This window comes from Macaca nemestrina, chromosome 18 (genome assembly GCF_043159975.1).
Source record: "Macaca nemestrina isolate mMacNem1 chromosome 18, mMacNem.hap1, whole genome shotgun sequence".
Classification (NCBI taxonomy): Eukaryota; Metazoa; Chordata; class Mammalia; order Primates; family Cercopithecidae; genus Macaca; species Macaca nemestrina.
This window is the reverse complement of record NC_092142.1, coordinates 19,078,973-19,098,485: the sequence shown is the minus strand read 5'-3', so window position 1 is coordinate 19,098,485 and position 19,513 is coordinate 19,078,973. Positions and strand designations below refer to the sequence as shown.

The following is a 19,513-nucleotide window of genomic DNA, read 5'->3' as shown; positions in this document are numbered from 1 at the left end:
CTTGCTTCTAGAGAATCTCGTTCCAGTCATGGCGTGGACTGAAAACGTAAGAGTCCTGGGGAGGGGTGGGAGGGAATGAAGCTAGGACCTGGGGTGGGGGTGGGGGCGGTTGCATGCAGACCTGGTGTTCTGAAAAGAAAGAAATCTTCAAACACCTCGGTCCCGTCCAGTGAAAAACGACAGCATTACACATTCTCGTGCCAGGAGATGGTTACTCACCCCCGCTCTCTGGAGTCCTTTGGAGCTTTCTGATACCATTCACACGATGGAGCAATTCACACGTTCGTTTTCTAAGTTCTTTATTGTCCAAGCATATAAGGTGAGCACAGCACAAATGGCTGCCATGGAAAGTCACGCTTCCCCAACCTAAGAACAGAGCCATCTTTGAGCCATGGGAAGCCTCACTTAATGAGACCTTTACCCCCCTTTTAAATCTGATCTGTTATTGCACTTAGGGTTTTGTTTTATTTTGGCTTCTAAGGTTGAGAGTGGGCTGAACCCCTTCATAATGGGGGCGGAGGTGGGAGTGAGGGGAGAAGGGAGAGAGCTGTTCTTTTTCTAATGACTTCACCTGAAAAGTATCAAGCGGCATCTTTGCCAAGACTGTAGCAGCCAGCTGCCCCCCGTGGAGCAAGGTTTAAAGACAAAATTAAATGGCACCTCTCTTTAAGATCTGTTTGTGTAAACAAGACTTGTTTAGGGAAAACGACCTGGAAGGAGAGCATCTGTGATCAAAATCTCTCATTGTAAGCACAAATCGTTCCGTGTCTGGTTATTAACATCGCTTTGGGACTATAACAGCCACTCTTGTCCCCCCTTTTAATAGAAAATTGTCGTTCTAGCCTGGATTTCTCCCCACTGGAGATGGAGGGTGGGAAGACAGGGAGTCAGCTCTGACAGCTTACAGACTGGGAAGTTCTGTGCATCTCCAGGGTTTCCAGAGTTGAGAATCCGGCTGTTGGAAGTTGGGTGCCCAGTGCTTTTTTTTTTTTTAGCCCAGATGCCGTCAGGGCCCACTGAACACGGATGAATTCGGGTGGTGGTCTTGGTTGGCCAAGGCTGAGTTGAACGCCTCAGGCCAAACCCCAAGCCGAAAGGGAGCATTGTGGCTTTTATAATCCAATGATGCAATGATGATACCAGCTTACAGGAGTCCTCAGCAGGTGCTTTTTATTAATTGATGAAGAGCTAAGGCTCATTTTTGATAGATAATATATATTTATTAAATGCATTAATGTGTGTTTTATAATGTAACTTTATCTTCCCCCTGGCTGACTGTTGCATACTTATAAAAAAGAAGTTAAAGAAATTTCAAGACAATCAATATGTACCATACATGACTATATAAATATTACAAATTTAAAAGGTTGTAAAGCATGGGCAGATAGGTTTTATTTTCAAAATGCTGTTCTTAACACAAAAATAAAGGCTTTACTATTTACTGAAGACGTGTGGTAGCTTGTGAAAACAACTAACTACTAGGCTTTCGGATCTGCCCTGAGGCTCAATCTGTGGCATTTTAAATGGGAGAATCTTGGTTAACGGCAAACCACAGAACAAATTAAGATAATAAGCTTATTTACCCATAAAAGCAGAAACTTTCTATATAATACTCTGGGACTCAGACAACAGAAATCCTTTGTTACATCTGTCTGGGTTTAAGTGTCTCATCTTGTTGGGTTTGCAGTAAAAGTTAAGGGGTGGTCTCCTATGGAAATGATCATAAGTATAAGGTCTTTTGTTATAAAAAGAGTGGTCAGTCACTAGGTAAACTTAAAACCAAATTCAGAGGTTGGGGACTTAAATTAGAATATGGATCTTTGCAAAAGCGGCCAAGAGTGGGAAAACTGGTAATAAGAGCACTTCTGTATCCCTTGGGACTAGAGTTCATTGTACATTTTAACAGCAGCTGGTGTAGAAGGATACTCCTGAGGCACTGAAGAAATAATCTGGATGAATGAATAAAATGTGAGGATAATGCAGAAAGTGAAGACTGGTCCTTTCTTTTCTAAACTATTTGCACTAAAGCTTGTTTGCAGTGAATCCTGTCTTGTACAGAACAGATTCCATTTTCATATGTTCCAAGTCTTGTTAAAGAAATCACAAGACAGAAAGCATACTTTGGACATTTTCCTTGCACGAGGTAACTTGTGCTCGAATGGGCAAAGATACATCTTAGCTGTGGTTAAGACGATGGAATTTTCATTTTGCCTGCAGGTACCACATCGTCCTCCATTTTGCATTTCACTGCAAAGAAAAGAAAGGGAAAGTCAGGATCCATTTACATACATAGACAGGCTTGTCATTGGGAAACCGGAAACTCTGATGTGTGGACAAGGTCAGTTGCACCAAAACCCACTGTGCGCCTGCTATTCATGGTTCCGGCCCCATGGATCCACGGGGAAGAACACAGGCCCATTGTGCTCTAAGGACAGCACCTGAAAGTTCAAAACCACTTCCCGGACTGTGCATGGCCATTCTTAATTCAGTTCAGAAAGAGGTCAGAAGTGTGCTTTGCCGGTCAGGGTACTGAAGGAAGGCAATTTTACTAAAGACGATGACAGATTCCAGGCTCTCCACTCAAACCCATCTGTCACCACACACCCTGTTCTCCAGCCACCCAAAATGGAAAACTCAGGGTATCACTGGGGTCAACGCAAAGGTCAGAGAAAATCTTTTCTCTTATGTCGCGGTCTGGACCAAGAACCTGATCTCGGTGATTTCCTGTGTCTGCCAAACAGGAAAGTTAGCTCCATATACAGGGCATGGCTCTGTGTGTAAGGGGAATTAATCCCAACAGATAAAAGCCTCTCCCCAGTTAAATATGGAAACCCAGTCCCTTGGTGGGTGCGGTAGGGGTCCTTTTGGAAAGACCCTCTCTTTTAATACATCTTTGCCTGGAGTGTCCAAGTGCTGCTTACCCATATGTGAATGTCTTGAAAGGTGGTTTGAGCCAGGCCACAGGCTCTGATGATTTGTGGAGAGCATGGTTCTGGTAAAAAGGGTGTTTGAGCTTGTTACTATGTAGGGCTGAGGTTTCAAGTGAACCTGCCCTCGTCCTGACCTCCCAGCAACTAAGGGCATGCACCAGCCAGATGTGGCAAAGAGGTGGGTATGTACATCATCCCATGAAATGCATTTTTTTGTTTTTGTTTTTTGGGGACAGAGTCTCTCTTTTGTCCAGGCTGGAGTGCAGTGGCAAGATCTCGGCACACTGCAACCTCCGCCTCGCGGGTTCAAGTGATTCTCCTGCCTCATCCTCCCTAGTAGCTACAGGCGTGCACCACCATGCCCTGCTAATTTTTGTAGTTTTAGTAGAGATGGGTTTCCCCATGTTGCCCAGGCTGGTCTCGAACTCCCAGCCTCAAGTGATCCACCCACCTCAGCCTCCCAAAGTGCTGGGGTTACAGGTGTGAGCCACTACACCTGGCTCTACTGTGGTTATTTTCTGATGGAGGTGGGATGAGTGCCTTCGGCAACACAGACCAGCCCTGCAGTCTTCAAACTGAGGGCAAGGGTTCTTGGTCATGGTTCATTAAAAGGAAATCAGTTTCCAGATCATCAGCTTCCCCTCCTTCTGTCATTCCTGGCCTGGTGTGTAAAAACTCCCCAGGTGCCAAACAAGAAGTCAGTTCAAAATGAGGGCCCTCATAGTCTCCTTATTTTCTACGTTTGACAACTATCAAATTGTATCATGTATTTATTCGGTTTTGCGTACTACTACTAATCGTATTAGCAACACAAATCAGAAAAAAATATTTTTAATACTTGGAGCCTGTGGTCACAGGACATTTTAAAACATTTTTTCAAGGTATATACCTTTTTTATTCCGTGTATATGGAAGCTCTGTGGGCAACCACAGTGAAAACCCTATGTGCATCTAGACCCTATTAACGATGACATTGACCCTTCATAGTCAAGGATGCGCCACACCTCCCTAAAGACTGTCCCACTATCTCACTGATCCCTGAGATGCTGGCGATTAACAACTCACCACGGATTGGGGGAGAGTCCTGAGTTGTAGCATCTGCCATTTCCGTAGCCTATTGGAAGCCAGCAGCCTGACAAGTAACAGGGTTGGGCAGCACAGTCAGATGGAGAGGGGCTGCCCTGGATCCTCCCAGGGAGGTACGCAGGTCAACTAGTGCAGCCAGCATCAGGCTCAGACCTGCAGGTTGGCTCTCTAGGGACAAGTTGGGGATATTAGCAATAGGGGGAAATTGTTAGAAATGCAAATTCAGGGCCTTTCTCCAGGCAGACAGAACCAGACACTGGGGGTGGAGCCCACGCATCTGCATTTTAACGAGGCCTCCAGGTGATTCTGATGGATGCTAGTTAAAGTTTGAGACCCCTGATTACTGGTTTTCTACCCTGGCAGCATGGAAGAATCACGTGGTCAGCTTCTGAAATGTACTGGTGCCTGGGTTTCACCCTAGCAATTCTGATGTAATTACCCTGGGGCCCGGGCATCAGTAGCTAGGTAAAGCTCCCGTGTGTTGCTAAGGTTCAGCCAGGGTTGAGACACAGATGGGACTTAGAATCCCTTTAAAGAAACGTGACTGTAAGACCCTGAGGAGTCCAGAATTCCCCTCAACTTCTAAGCATCATGCTGGCTGCCTGTGAGTCCCACAGGTTAAGCTGCTAGAGAGATAGCTGGCAGACAGGCCGGGCACAGTGGCTCACGCCTATAATCCCAGCACACTGGGAGGCCTAGGCAGGTGGATCACTTGAGGTCAGGAGTTTGAGACCAGCCTGGCCAACATGGTGAAACCCTGTATACTAAAAATACAAAATTTAGCTGGGTGTGGTGGCAGGCGCCTGTAATCCCAGCTAGTTGGGAGCCTGAGGCAGGAGAATCGCTTGAAGGGAGGCAGAGGTTGCAGTGAGCAAGATCGTGTCACTGCACTCCAGCCTGGGTAACAAAGCAAGACCCTGTCTCAAAAAAAAAAAAAAAAGAGAGAGAGAGAGAGAGAGATAACTGGCAGACAGACAGATGCTAGAGGCAATTAATAGCTGGAGGGAAGGACTGGCTTCTGGGAGGATTCCCTAGCCCTTGGGTTTTCTTTAGCTTTCTTCAACTGCCTAAAGGAAGAATTCACCTGCAAGCCGTTGTCCTGGTATTTCACCCAGTTCCTGTCCATGCCTTGACAACCTTGTTGCCTACTTACTCCCTACGCGTAGACTTTGCCTGGGAAAAGGCCCCTTAGTATCTCTTTAGATCATCACTCAGAAATCTTGACAGAGGAGAGCAGAAAGGAATGAGCTGGGGACCTTGTTCACGGTGGAGGGCTGAGAGATGTTATCTCGAATAGATGGGCTGGAAATCAAGGTGGGATGTGGAGCCTCCCAGTGGAATTACCTGGGGAGTTTTGAACACCCTTCACAATTAGGTCACCATCTCTGGAGGCACAACCACACTGGAAAACTGCTTGGCGTTACCAAGTGCAACTGAGTCTGACAGTGAATACAAACGATTCCACTCTTGTATCCCACTGCAGAAACCCTTCCATACATGTACTAGGAGGATGCTCGTGATAGCAAAAACCTGAAAACAACCCAAATGTCCATCAGCAATTGACTGGATAAACCAATTGTGGTCTACGTGACCAGTGATTATACAACAGTGAACATGAGCGAGCCACAGCCACACACATCAACGTGAATTAGCTTAAAAACGTTGAAGGAAAGAAGAGAGGCACGGAATGATACATATAGTGTGATTCTATTTATAGCAAATCTAAACGCTGAGAGATACATAGAAAGGTGAAAAGAGCTCCAAAGAAAAGCAAGAGAACAGCTATCACAATAGTGGGGGAAGTGGCTCCATGGGGGAAGAGCTTTAAAAGTGTTGACAGTGTTCTGTTGTTTGTTGGTTGGTTGGTTTGTTAAATGTTGTAAAGAGGTCTCGCTTTGTTGCCCAGGCTGGAGTGCAGTGGTGCGATCATAGCTCACTGAAGCCTCTGACTCCTGGGCTCAAGCGATCCTCCACAAATGTTTTATTTATTGTTATATGCGTTTTATAGTCACTGTTGTACATATATTTCACCCCCCAAAAGGTAGAAAGAAATAGGTATGTTTGTCTATCTCTTGAAATTACAAAGCCAACCAATAAAGGAATGGAAAAGAACGATTTAGCTGTTTTGGGTGGGAAGGGGAGGGATGGAATCTAACCTAACCCTCACCTATCATGGCAGGAAATCAGTAGATCCTATCAAAAATCTTATTACCATAGAAACCTGTTCCAGATACAGAAGTGAGGCCAGAGGAGCAGCTGAAGTTCAAAGTCATTGCCTCTGGGGATGCAGTACTTTGCTAAAAATTAAGCAACAGATAAAATCTCTACTTGGTGGTCTTTCTCCGGGTCTTGGCAGAACACAGCCTTGCACAGGTAGGTACTTGATCAGCGGAGGGAGGAAAAGGGGAGGGAAGCAGGGGTGAGGGGCAGGGGAGAAGAAGCAAGCCAGGATGCTGTAGGAACGCAGCTTCCACCTTAGCTCAGAGACATCATCGTGGTTGGCTTCCAACACCAACAGACAGATGCCTCGGTGCCCCTATGCTGCCCTTGTCCCTCTCAGCAGGCTGGTGCCCAGCCAGTTCCGGAAGGGCTGAGAGAGTGGAAAATCCCAGAGAGAGATATGCCAGCCCTTCAGCTTCAATTAAAGGCAATGTGACAAGAAGGGCCTTGCATACTAATGAGACTCGGTACATCTTCTCCTCGTGGTCGCCCTTATCCTCTCCTGTTCCTGTGAGTGACAGGACTGCGAACTCAATTCACGGCCCAGAGAAAAACCTCCCAGTCAGCAGCACGGGACAGATAAAGAAGATGCCTAAAGCTCAAGACAGGAAATGTGGGGACCACAGGGTCATCCGGCCTCTCATACAATGTTGTCCAGCCAGGGCCTCAGCATAAAAGGATGACCTGGGGTGAAAATATAGATTTCCTGGGCCCCACCCCAGACCTTTAGAAACAGAATCTCCAGGAGTGAGGCCTGGGAATCAGTATCCCCCTCCACCTCAGTGCTGTGGATGGGCGTTTTGATCTGGCAAGTTTGGGAAAGGGCAGATTTGGGCAAGTTTGGGAAACAGTGCCTGTTTCCTGAGGGCCTGAGTCACCTGTGAGCCAGGGCTGAGAATGGCACCTGCCTCGTAAGGGCGCTGAGAGAAGCAAAAGAGGCAAGCCGTGCAAAATGCAAAGTGCTCAGCACTGGTTCTGACCCAGAGTTAGGCACTTGATAAATATCAGCTATTATTATTCTCGTTTTTATTGAGACCAGGTCTCGCTCTGTTACCCAGGCTGGAAAGCAGTGGTGCAAATCAGGGCTCGCTGCAGTCTCAACCTCCTGGGTTCAAATGGTCCTTCCACTTCAGCCTCCTAAGTATTAATAGCTGGGACCACACACACACCACCATGCCTGGTTAATTTATTTTTATCTGGGGTTGAGATAGGGTCTCGCTATGTTGCCCAGCCTAGTCTCTAACTCCTGGGCTCAAGCAGTCCTCCTGCCTCAGCCTCCCAAGATGATGGGGTCACAGGTGTGAGCCACAGCACCCAGCCAGCTATTGTTATTCTTAGGGCATCTTCTTTGCCCTCAAAGAGCTCACAGTATAGAAGGTGAGGCAGAAAAAATCAACAGGAAATTGTAAGAATCAGGAGATGCTCACACACTGCAGAGAGAACTTGCTTCAATAGATGATCATCTGCGACACAGCTATGGACCATAACCGTGCTGGGGCCTGGGATTACAAGGAGGAGACTGGCTCACGCTCTCAAATCAGCAATATCTATGAGAAACCTTAAAATGTTCATCTTTTACTCAATTAGCTCCTGATTTCTAGGATTCCAGGTAAATAATAAAAGCAAACACTTATATGGTACTTATGAAGCCCTTGAGACATACGAAGTCATAGTGAGCTAAGTGCTATTATTTTCCCCAGTTTTACAGGTAGGGAGACTGAAGCAGAGACAGGTTATGTAACTTGCTCAAGGTTGCACTGTGAGCTGTCTGGCTGCTGCTGCTCTTAAAACTCTACAGGGCCAAGATCTCACAATGTCTCCCACCAGGGCAGTAAAAATGTCTGCGATTAAAGAAGCAGCAATGATGTTATACGACAAAGGTGTTCACTTCCGCATCCTCTACCACGTAACAGTTTGAGAACAACCTAAATGCCCGACAATCAGGGAATGATTAAGTATCTGATAACCTATAACCTTGATGTGATATAATATAATGAAGCCATTCAAAACATGAAGTTTTGGCAAAGTGTAAAAACAGGGAGAAATGTCAGTGGGAAAATACAGTGCTGCACATTTCCTGTAAATTTCCATTATGCAAATTTGAAATTGTTCAATACCAAGTTAATCGTGTCTCCAAGGAGTACAAGGATGGCACAAGGGCATGGAGGCTTCTGTCTGTTGGAGATGGAAGCTAAGCGTGATGATGTCTCTAAAACTAAGATGTAAACGGCTCCTTCATTGAATCAGCCCTGCCTTCCTTTCTTTTCTTTTCTTTTTTTTTTTAGAGACAGGGTGTCACTCTGTTGCCCAGGCTGAAGTACAGGGTGCAATCACAGCTCACTGCAGCCTTGACCTCCTGGGCTCAAGTGATCCTCCTGCCTCAGCCTCCCAAGTGGCTGGGACTACAGATGTGTACCACCATGTCCAGATTTTTTTTTTTTTACTTTTTGTAGAGATGGGGTCTCACTATGTTGTCCAGGCTGGTCTCGAACTGCTGGGCTCAAGTGATCCTACTGTCTTGGCCTCCCGAAGTGCTGAGATTACAGTTATGAGCCACTGCACCCAGCTGCTGCCTTTCTAAGTGGGGCGGGGAAACAGTTTACTTTTAAAATTTTTTATTTTTTTAGAACAAGTGACTCCTATTCCACATCATTTGTGGGTGAGATCTTCATAATACATCTCTTAAATGTAACTGCCCTGTAGAAAATGACATTCATTACCTCCAAAATTACATCTATTGTTCAACTAAGTTATAACCCAGCATCTCAAATACATCTAAAAAAAATAAAAAAATAAAAACCTGAACATAGATGTAATGATTGGAAGGAAACTGGTGAATTTTTGTTTTCCCGAATGCAACTGGGGGAAACTCTTTCTAAAAGAATCACCAGAAAATATACCAGACAAAAGAAAAAAGACCCTCAGGGTAATCAACACCTAAACAGTATTGCTGCAATTACAGCCCAAAGATGGAAGAAAGGCAGGAAGGATGAGAAATGGTGTTGAGTGGCCAGTCAGAAGCTGCAGGGGAAGCTCCCTGATCATCAGATCCAGGGTGGGGTCACAGTGACAAGAGATCCACCCACAGTAGGGGTGACCATTCACAGAAATAATTATGAAATGTTTGCTAGGAAAAGTTTCTGATTAGCAAATTTCTAGGAAAATAACGTTTCCTCCTCAATTTGCTTGCTAACTAAAGGGTACACTTTGGCATCAAGCAGACGCAGTGTTCAAATCCTGGCTCTGCCACTTAATAGCTGGATGACACCCACCTCTGCTCCTAGCCTCAGTTTCCTCATTTGAGATATAGGTATAATAATCTCCACCTCACAGAGTCCTTACGAAGATTAAAGATGATCCATTCAAAGTGCCTGGCACAGTATACCAGTGGTACTGGTGGCATCGATACATGGCACATGAAGAAGGTACTCAACAAATGTGGCTTCCTTTCACCCCAGGTGGACTGCAGGAATATAAGCTGAATTGCTGCTAAGTAGTTCATTTAGCATCTTTTAAAATTCATAAGATGTCACTCATCTGAATGTTACTTATCGTTGCAAACTCAGCTATCAAACACAGCCAAGAACTTGAAAGTAAACAGAAGAAGCCAATGCGGATGTTCCAGAATGTATTCCCCAAACTCAGAGCATGGGTGCTCATTCTTTAAACATCATTCTGGCAAGCTGACCTATCAGATATCCCAACAGCAGAAATGAATTTAGGAATGAAATACAGTCCCAATGGCTGATAGGCACATAAAAAGGTGTGCAACGTCATTAGTCATTAAGGAAATTAAAGCCACCATGAGATAGACAGCACACACCCACCACAATGGCTAAAATGAAAAAGACTCATCACACTCATTGTTGGTAAAGATGCAGACTGCTCGTGCATCACTGATGGGGATGTAAACTGGTATAGCCACTTTGGAAAATGAGTTGGAAATATCTTAGAATTAAACATGTTTGCCCTATAACCCAGTAACTCCAAATCCACAGCTGAAGTATCTACATCTGCCAAAAAACAGATCCAGGAGTGTTCAAAGCAGCAGCACTGGGCCAGGCGTGGTGGCGCATGCCTATAATCCCGGCACTTTGGGAGGCCAAGGCTGGAGGATGGCTTGAGCCCAGGAGTTCAAGGCTGCAGTGAACTATGATTGCACCACTGCGTTCCAGCTTGAGTAACAGAGTGAGACCCTGTCTCTAAAAATAATAATAAAATCAACAAAGTAGCAGCATTTTTCATAATAGCCAAAAAGTGGATATAACCCAAGAATCCATTAAAAAGTGACTGGATTCACAACTTGTGACAATAATCATACAAAGGAATGCTACAAGAGCAACACAGCAATACAAGATCAACCTAGTGCTACCCTCAACAATACAGCTGGGTCTCCCAGACATAATGTTCAGCAGAAGACACAGACGCCAGACACAAAGGAGTTCGTCCTGTTTTCCAGTTAGGCAGAGAAGAAGCAAAACTACTCTGTGGTGAAAGAAGTCAGAACAGAGTTTACCTCGAGGGAAGGGGACACCGCATGAGGCATGAGGGAGCTGGCGGGGGGCCGCCCATGTTCATTATCTGGATCCAGGCGGTGGTTGGTTTGGATTCACGCACAGAATTTCACAGAGCACTGCACTGTGACCAGTGTACCCCACTGTATGTGAGTGCCACCTCAATCACAAAAAATAAAATAGGAACAATGGGGAGGAAGAGAACAGGCACAAAAATGTGCCCACCTTCTTTAGTCAGATCCTCAAAGAGTCTTACACACCTGAGGGGGTCCCTATCAACAATACCATAGAATTAATCGGGAAATTTGTACTAGCCAGAGGCTGGACACTAGGCTCAGGGCTTTACACACATTAATTATCTCATACAATCCTCCCAACCACCCTGGGAGGTAGATGCTATCCTCACTTCCATTTTACTGACTGGGAAATTGAGGCTCAGAGACCATAAGCAACGTGCCCAAGGTCACAGAGTGAAGTAAATGGCCACACCAAGATTCTGATCTTGGTATTTTTGAGTCCAAAACCCATGGTCTTAACCATCATCTGACACCACCTTGGAGTAAGAATTGGTCCCTAAAATTAGACAGGCAGGGGAGTGTATGATATATAGCACCCAGATTTTATTTTTCCATGAAGAGTAATACATTATAGAAAATTCGAATAATATAGGAAAAAAAGAAAACAAAAATCTGTTCTCCTCTCCCCCCAACTAGAAGAACAAATTGTGGAAGATTCCTTTCTACAAAGAAATACATGTTGACATTCAGGGGGTAAATGTCAGTAGCCTGGTAAATTTACCTCCATTTCTTGACAGTACCAGATGCTGTGTTGCATTATTTTTGGGAAAATTAAGCCAACTTGGAAGCCACAAGGCATTCCGGGAGAACGTGACAGCCTTGAATGTGCAGTAACTGCGGCTTTCTGTTGTTGACTTCCAAACAGTTACTGAAGTTAACCCAGAGCAAAGTCTCCTTGAAGGCAGTATTTTAAATGGAAACATTTGGCGCTGGGCGTGGCAACATTGGTTATATTGAGACAGAACCATGGGATTATCAAGGTTTGACCAAGTAAAGGGTCTTGATTCCTGGAAAAAGAGAGATTCAATAAAAGGCTTTTTTTTTTTTTTTTTTTTTTTGAGACAGAGTCTCGCTGTGTCGCCCAGGCTGGAGTGCAGTGGCCGGATCTCAGCTCACTGCAAGCTCCGCCTCCCGGGTTCACGCCATTCTCCTGCCTCAGCCTCCCGAGTAGCTGGGACTACAGGTGCCCGCCACCTCGCCCGGCTAATTTTTTGTATCTTTTTAGTAGAGACGGGGTTTCACCGTGTTAGCCAGGATGGTCTCGATCTCCTGACCTCGTGATCCGCCCGTCTCGGCCTCCCAAAGTGCTGGGATTACAGGCTTGAGCCACCGCGCCCGGCCAAAGGCTTGTTTTTAATAGGTGAAAACTGAGGTCTTGACAGGGGAAGGAAGCCACCAAATCAAACCTAGCAATGGGGCCATCCAGGCACAGCTTAGCTGCTTAGAGCACACCACCTGGGAGAAGGCAGCTCTGGCTTTCAATCCTACCACGATTTACCAACTGGGTGGCCTGAACAAGTCTCTCAACCTCTTGGAAGCCTCAGCTTTCTCATCCATAAAATGAGGATAGGAAAACCTTCCTTTCGGTAGAATTCAAGGATGAAATGAAATGGTACATATTTTATGGCACATAATAAAGATTCAATAAAATTACTATTATTTTTTGAGATGGAGTCTTGCTCTATTGCCCAGGCTGGAGTGCAGTGATGTGATCTCAGCTCACTGCAGCCTCTGCCTCCTAGACTCAGGTGAACCCCCACCTCAGCCTCCCAAGTAACTGGGTCCACAGGTGTGCACCACCACACCTGGCTAATTTTTTGTGTCCTTGGTAGAGATGGGGTTTCACCATGTTGCTTAGGCTGGTCTCGAACTCCTGAGCTCAAGCGATCCGCCCACCTCAGCCTCCCAAACTGCTGGGATTACAGGCATGAGCCACCGTGTCCAGCTATAAAATTATTTTTTATCACACAAGTAATGCAGCTACTGCAGAAAAACTGGAAAATATAATATTTTAAAACAAATATTTAAGCAGGTTTTCTTTAAATCATTGAGTAAGCCTTAGTTTATGTGTTATTCATATGTGTTTATAGATCTATTCGTATTTTCTTTCTATATCTCAATTTACAAGGGTAACTCCATTTTGCAATTAGCTGAATCACGTTGAGATTGGAGTTTTAGTGCTACAGTTTAAACAGCCACCATCTGGTTGTCCTTCGAAATTCTGTGTCTTCAAAAGCCGAGTGAGTCATGGGTGTGAATGAACACAGACAAACCCTGTCAGCCGTGTCTTATGACTTTTTATTTATCACTGCATTCTCAGCTGCCGCTGCCCAAACGGAACCTTTAGAAATATCCCAGGCATTCTGATTGAGTTTAGGGTATAAACTGTTAGCCAGTTTAGACTGGCAGAAGCTCTGTATATTACATGTTGCCTTTAAGAACAACAGAGACAAACCCTCCAGTTTATTTTTAAACAGCTCCTCTACAAGTGTAACAAATTAATAAACAATTGAGAAATTATTTCAATCTGTACTTAGGGATTGCGAGACAATCTTCACTCATCTTGATGGCTGACTCAGAACCCAGGGCAGATAGGGCTAACGTCAAGAAACTCCAGGGAATAAGAAACTAAACTAAACTGGCAGGGCATGGTGGCTCACATGTGTAATCCCAGCACTTTGGGAGGCTGAGGCAGGCTGATTGCTTGAGCCCAGGAGTTCGAGACCAGCCTGGGCAACGTGGTGAAAACCTCTACAAAAAATACAAAAATTAGCCGGGCATGGTGATGTGTGCCTGTAGTCCCAGCTACTAGGGAGGCTGAAATGGGAGGATCACTTTAGCCCAGTAGGCAGCAGTTGCAGTGAGCCAAGATTGTGCCCCTGTACTACAATCTGGGGGACAGAGCAAGACCCTGTCTCAAAAACAACAAAACAAAAAACTTCCCATCCCCTTTCTTCATGTTTGGTAAGGTGTTTGTTGTTATTGTTGTTGTTGTTTTTACCAAACATGAAGAAAGGGGATGGGAATTAACATCCTTTGAGTTTCAACTAGAGTTCTTTCTAACAGGAAGCCCCCGGTCCACTGAAAAGAAAACGTGAACATTTTCAACCACTTACTACGATGAGAAATACCTTTATCTTTTTTTTTTTTTTTTTTTTTTTTTGAGATGGAGTCTTGCTCTGTCACCCAGGCTGGAGTGCAGTGGCCGGATCTCAGCTCACTGCAAGCTCCTCCTCTCGGGTTCACACCATTCTCCTGCCTCAGCCTCCCGAGTAGCTGGGACTACAGGCACCCGCCACTTCGCCCGGCTAGTTTTTTGTATTTTTTAGTAGAGACGGGGTTTCACCGTATTAGCCAGGATGGTCTCGATCTCCTGACCTCATGATCCGCCCGTCTCGGCCTCCCAAAGTGCTGGGATTACAGGCTTGAGCCACCGCGCCCGGCCGAGAAATACCTTTATCTACAAACAAAGCTACATTTTTAGAAAAGATCACTGATCTCATCTTTGTCGTTTTTACCCCATAAATGTCTCCTAAATCTGTCCACTTTTGTCTGGTCTCACTGCCACCGGGTCATCCGACCCATCTCCAACCTGCCCTGTACTCATCTTTCCTATAAAGCCCTCCTGATGCTGTGTGGCCCAGCAGAAACTGAGTTCAACTCCGAAGTCTTCAACAAGGCTGGCCAGACACAGTGGTTCACACCTGTAATCCCAGCACTTTGGGAGGACAAGGTGGGCAGATCACCTGAGGTCAGGAGTTTGAGACCAGGCTGGCCAACATAGTGAAACCCTGTCACTACTAAAAATACAAAAATTAGCCAGGTATGGTGGCGGGTGCCTGTAATTCCAGCTACTTGGGAGGCTGAAGTGGGAGAATTGCTTGAGCCTGGGAGGTGGAGCTTGCAGTGAGTCGAGATCATGCCACTGCACTCCAGCCTGGGTGACAGAGCCAGATCCTGTCTCAAAAAAAAAAAAAAAAAAAAAAAAAAAACAGCAAGCATATGAGTATACAAAACCTTGTACATGAATATTCATAGCAGCATTATTCATAATAGCCAAAAAGTGGAAACAACTCAAATGCCCATCAATTGATTAATGGATAAGTGAGTTGTGATACATCCATACAATGGAATATTACTCAGCCATGCTACAGACTGAGTTATGTCCCTCAAAATTCATATGATGAAGCCTTAACTCCCACCATCTAACTGTATTGGAGATAGGACCTTGAAGGAGGTGATTAAGGTTAAGGGTAGATACCTGATCTGGTAGAACTGGTACCCTTACAAGAAGAGGAAGAGACACCAGAGAGCTCCCTCCCCCATGAGATGACCCGGCAAGAAGGTGGCTGTCCGCAAGCCGGGAAGAGAGCCCTCACTAGAACCTGACCATGCTGGCTCCTTGGTCTCAGACTTACAGTCTCCAGAACTGTGAGAGAACAAATGTCTGTTGTTTAAACTGTCAAGCCTGTGGTATTTTGTTATGGTGGCCTGAGCTGACTAATACAAGCCGTAAAAAGGAATAAAGTACTGACACATGCTACAACATGGATAAACTTTGCAAACATTGTGCTAAGTGAAAGAAGTCAGTCACAAAGGATTACATCATGAATGATTCCATTTATATGAACTGTCCAGACCAGGCAAATCCATAAAGAGACAGAGTAGATTAGTGGTTGTCTGGGGTTGGGAGGAATGGAAGTCTTGGGAGATAATGGCTAAAGGGTGTAGGGGTTCTTTCATGGGTGATGAAAACGTGCTAAAATTCATTTAGTGATAGTTGCAAGTTCTGTGACATCTATACTATCTGTGATATACTAAAAGCCATTGAGTTGTACACTTTGAATTGCATGATATATGAATTATATCTCAATACAACCTTTTAAAAAAGAAAGATGACATTTCAGTAATGGTCATCTCTAGGTGGTGAGACAGAATTATCCACTTTTTTGTTTAGGTTTCTACAAAGAGCAAGTATTACTTCTACAATCAGTTAAGAAGAAAGTTATTTTTAACAATTCTGTTAAAACAAATACCAGCCCTATTCTCCTTGTCGACAAAGCTGATAAAACTTACACCATTGCAAGAGTCAGCTATGCTCTAATGACAATTCCCCCTGAGCCAGGCTTCCCGGTGTTTTATGTTCTTCTCCATATATTATCTCATCTGAGGTTCACAACCTCTCTGTGTCGTAAGCAAGGAAAACAACTGTTTTCCTCCTGAATGTTTTCACATCCTGCTTCCTTCCTTAAAGGATTTGAGATAATTTATAATAAAGGATGGTAAATCAAAACAGAAAAAGAAAACCAAGCGTGAAGAGAAATGGAAAATTTACATATGCTAACCATAGCATTTAAGAAGTCGCTATAAATGAGTTTCACATTGAACTCTGAGCATCCTGGCCAACAAGGCAAAAAGGGAAAGTCAGGGAAGAAGGAAACCATTTTAAAGGGAAGCAACATTTTTCTGGCACCATTTGCTGGATGACATTTCACATATGGATTTATTTTTGAAAAGGATTTAATGGATTTTGACCCAAAGAAAAAATTTTACAGAAGATGTTAAAGTGCATTAACATGGTTATTTCCCAAAGGTACCTTGGTTTGTAAGCCAAAGACACACCACCTTGGCAAATTCAGGGAAAATCTAAAACTATGGGAACCAAATTTATAATCTAACTTAGTGGTTTTCATATTTTTAAAGAGCCACCTTCCATTTAAAAAATGTTTTACATTGCTTTTACGATGCACAAACACATCTCAAACAAATATTTCTCCAAAAAGTATTTCCCTTACAATAAGTGAAGCACGTTGGTATTTTCTCTATATTGTACTTCATTTTTCAAAATGTTTGTGGCAACCCATTCATTGATTTCACCACTCAGTGGGAAAAGACACTGCTCTAAAATGATTCAAAAATGATATGGGGCCGGGTGTGGTGATTCACACCTGTAATCCCAGCATTTTGGGATACCAAGGTGGGTGGATCACCTGAGATCAGGAGTTTGAGACCTGCCTGGCCAACATGGTGAAACTCCATCTCTACTAAAAATACAAAAATGGGCTGGGCGTGGTGGTGGGCGCCTGTAATCTCAGCTACTCAGGAGGCTGAGGCAGGAGAATTGCTCGAACCTGGGAGGTGGAGGTTGCAGTGAGCCGTGATTGTGCCATTGCACTCCAGCTTGGGTGAGAAGAACAAAACTGCGTCTCAAAAAAAAAAAAAAAAAAAAAAAAAAGATGGCTTACAGTGGTAGACACTGATCATTATTGAGCACCTAATGTTTACGAGGCATTGGACTAAGGATATTCATTACAAGCATTGTCTCATTTGAGAATCCAGCGAGGGGGATACTTTTATTTCCATTGTACAGGTGAAAAAAATTGAAAGCTAGAGGGGTTAAGTAACTTGTCTAAGGTCACATAGCCAGTAAGAATTTGTAGGTGAAATTAGCTCAAGTTGTTGTTGTTTTCACACAAATAAATTTGTCTCTCAGTTGGGCCTTCAGGGAGAGTGTTAATTTCATTCTGCAGCTAAAAGATGAGCCATCAGGAAGGTTAAGTGCCGTGCTCAAGGACACACAGCTAGGAAGTTTCCAGTCAGGGTTCCAATGCAGGTCTTGGGACTCCAAGCCTAGGACTCTTTCTACTATTATTAGCTGCTCATCCCGAACAGCTTCAAATGTCACTTTGAAACCTCTTAAGTGACAAGTCTCTGGATGCCACGAGAAGAAAATGAGGGCAATTCCAATGCACGTGGCAACAGTAGGGCTCATGCAAAAGATTCCTTAGTCTCCCCCATCTCCCTCCTACTCAGATCTGGCAAAGTAAGGCATTTTTGAAAAGTTTTCCTAGCCACCAAAGTATTACCAGTGACAGTGAGGTGGGTACCTTTTTTAGATCTCTTGGTACTATTCTGTATTTTTCATAATGAGAATGTATTGCTTTGATATGGGGACAGGTTTTAAATTATTTTTAAAAAGATAATTTAAAAGAGATAATGAGAGTTGAATCTGAAAACTGGCAAGACAATTTAGCTGTTCAGATCCTAAATTTAGATCCTAAGGGTGAACACCATGTGTCGACAGTCTTGGACTGGAGCTCACGGAGAGAAGTGGGGACAATTTGGTGGGCGGGATCATGACTCTTTAAGGCAGGCTCACAGGCATAAAGGAGCATGTGCCTCATGCCCTTGGCAATGCAACCAGAAGTCCTAATGGACTTTGCAGGAAACTGAACACCAACAGATTTCTCTTGAGCATTTGAACTCCATAAATAACATCTGTGCATTGCAGCCTAATGAGGAGAGAGGGAGGACTCTGGAGTCAAGCTGCTTGGTTCTGCTATGTTCTTGCTCTGTGGCCCCAGATGTATTGTTTGATCTCTCTCTGCCTCAGTTTCTTCATCTATACAATGGAGACCATAGTAGTACCTACTTCAAAGGTGTAAAGATTATTTAATTGAGTTACTACTAGTAAAAAGCTTGGGAAAATGCTTGCCTCATAGTAAGTGCACAATGAATGTAAACAAATACTCCTTGTTATTATTTTTAGAAATTATGGGTAATCGAAAAAGGAAAATAATCATTTGCATTTCTGTTTTAGAAAAAAAGGCAAAAATAAATCACCTCAGCAATCGCCTGCATTACAACCACTCAGAGATAATCACTATTAGCATCTGGGGATTATATCCTAATGGACTTTTTGTCTTTATTTATTTAGTTATTATTTTTTGAAATGGAGTCTCTCTCTGTCGCCCAGGCTAGAGTGCAATGGCGCGATCTTGGCTCTGCAACCTCCACCTCCCAGGTTCAAGCAATTCTCCTGCCTCAGCCTTCTGAGTAGCTGAGATTACAGGTGCCTGCCACCATGCCCGGCTAATTTTTGTATTTTTAGTAGAGACGGGGTTTCACCATGTTGCCCAGGCTGGTCTTGAACTCCTGATCTCAGGTGATTCACCCGCCTTGGCCTCCCAAAGTGCTGAGATTACAGGCCGTCTTTATCCATTTATATATTATATGTAAGCATATATCTTCCCTTAGTTTTTTTTTTTTTTGGAAACAGTTCTGTTTGCTTTATTTTTCTTTTTTTGGAGACAGAGTCTTGCTCTGTCCCCCAGGCTGGAGGGCAGTGGTAAAATCATAGCTCACTGTAGTCTCAACCTCCTGAGCTTTAAGAGATCCTCCTGCTTCAGTCTCCTGAGCAGCTGGGTCTACAGGCATGCACCACCATACTCAGTTATTTATTTTTTATTTTTTTAGTGGATACAGGGTCTCTCAACATTGCCCAGGCTAGTCTCGAACTCTTCAAGTGACCTTCCCACCTTGGCCTCCCAAAGCACTGGGATTGCAGGTGTGAGCCTCTGTGTCCAGCCTCAGTTCTGTTTACTTGCCCATAGAGTGTTTGGCAAGCTGGTTGATCTGGGAAGGAGGTTACGTAACACAGATCCATTCCTTCAACCAACAAGTATTCCTTGACTGTCTACCATGTGCTGGGCCCTGTTCTAGATGCTGAGGACAGAGCAGTGAACAAAATAGGAAAGAAAAGTCCCTGCTGTCAGAGAACTTACATTCTAGTGCAGTCACACAGACAATAATCAAAATGATTCATTAAAATCCTAGGCAATTGGCCAGATGTGGTGGGTCACACCTGTAATTCCAGCACTTTGGGAAGCCAAGGAGAGTGGATCACT

General features: G+C 44.3%; 1 protein-coding gene across 6 annotated transcripts in view; it reads right to left on the bottom strand.

Moving 5' to 3' along the window:
- Positions 1 to 282: 282 nt before the first annotated feature.
- LOC105484976 (IQ motif containing K) overlaps positions 283 to 19,513 on the bottom strand; it is a 138,980-nt gene continuing 119,749 nt past the window's right edge. For 3 of the 6 annotated variants that reach the window (XR_011616332.1, XM_071084200.1, XM_011747089.3), the window contains 2 exons: positions 2,173 to 2,247; positions 283 to 1,285 (listed from right to left, as the gene is read on the bottom strand). Coding sequence is in view for 5 of the 6 variants with exons in the window: in XM_071084200.1 (XP_070940301.1) it covers positions 2,186 to 2,247 (62 nt within the window). In the remaining variant the exon portion in view is untranslated. Of the gene's footprint in view, positions 2,248 to 19,513 lie in introns of all 6 variants that reach the window. The other 3 variants (XM_071084201.1, XM_011747090.2, XM_011747088.2) reach the window with 1 other exon arrangement.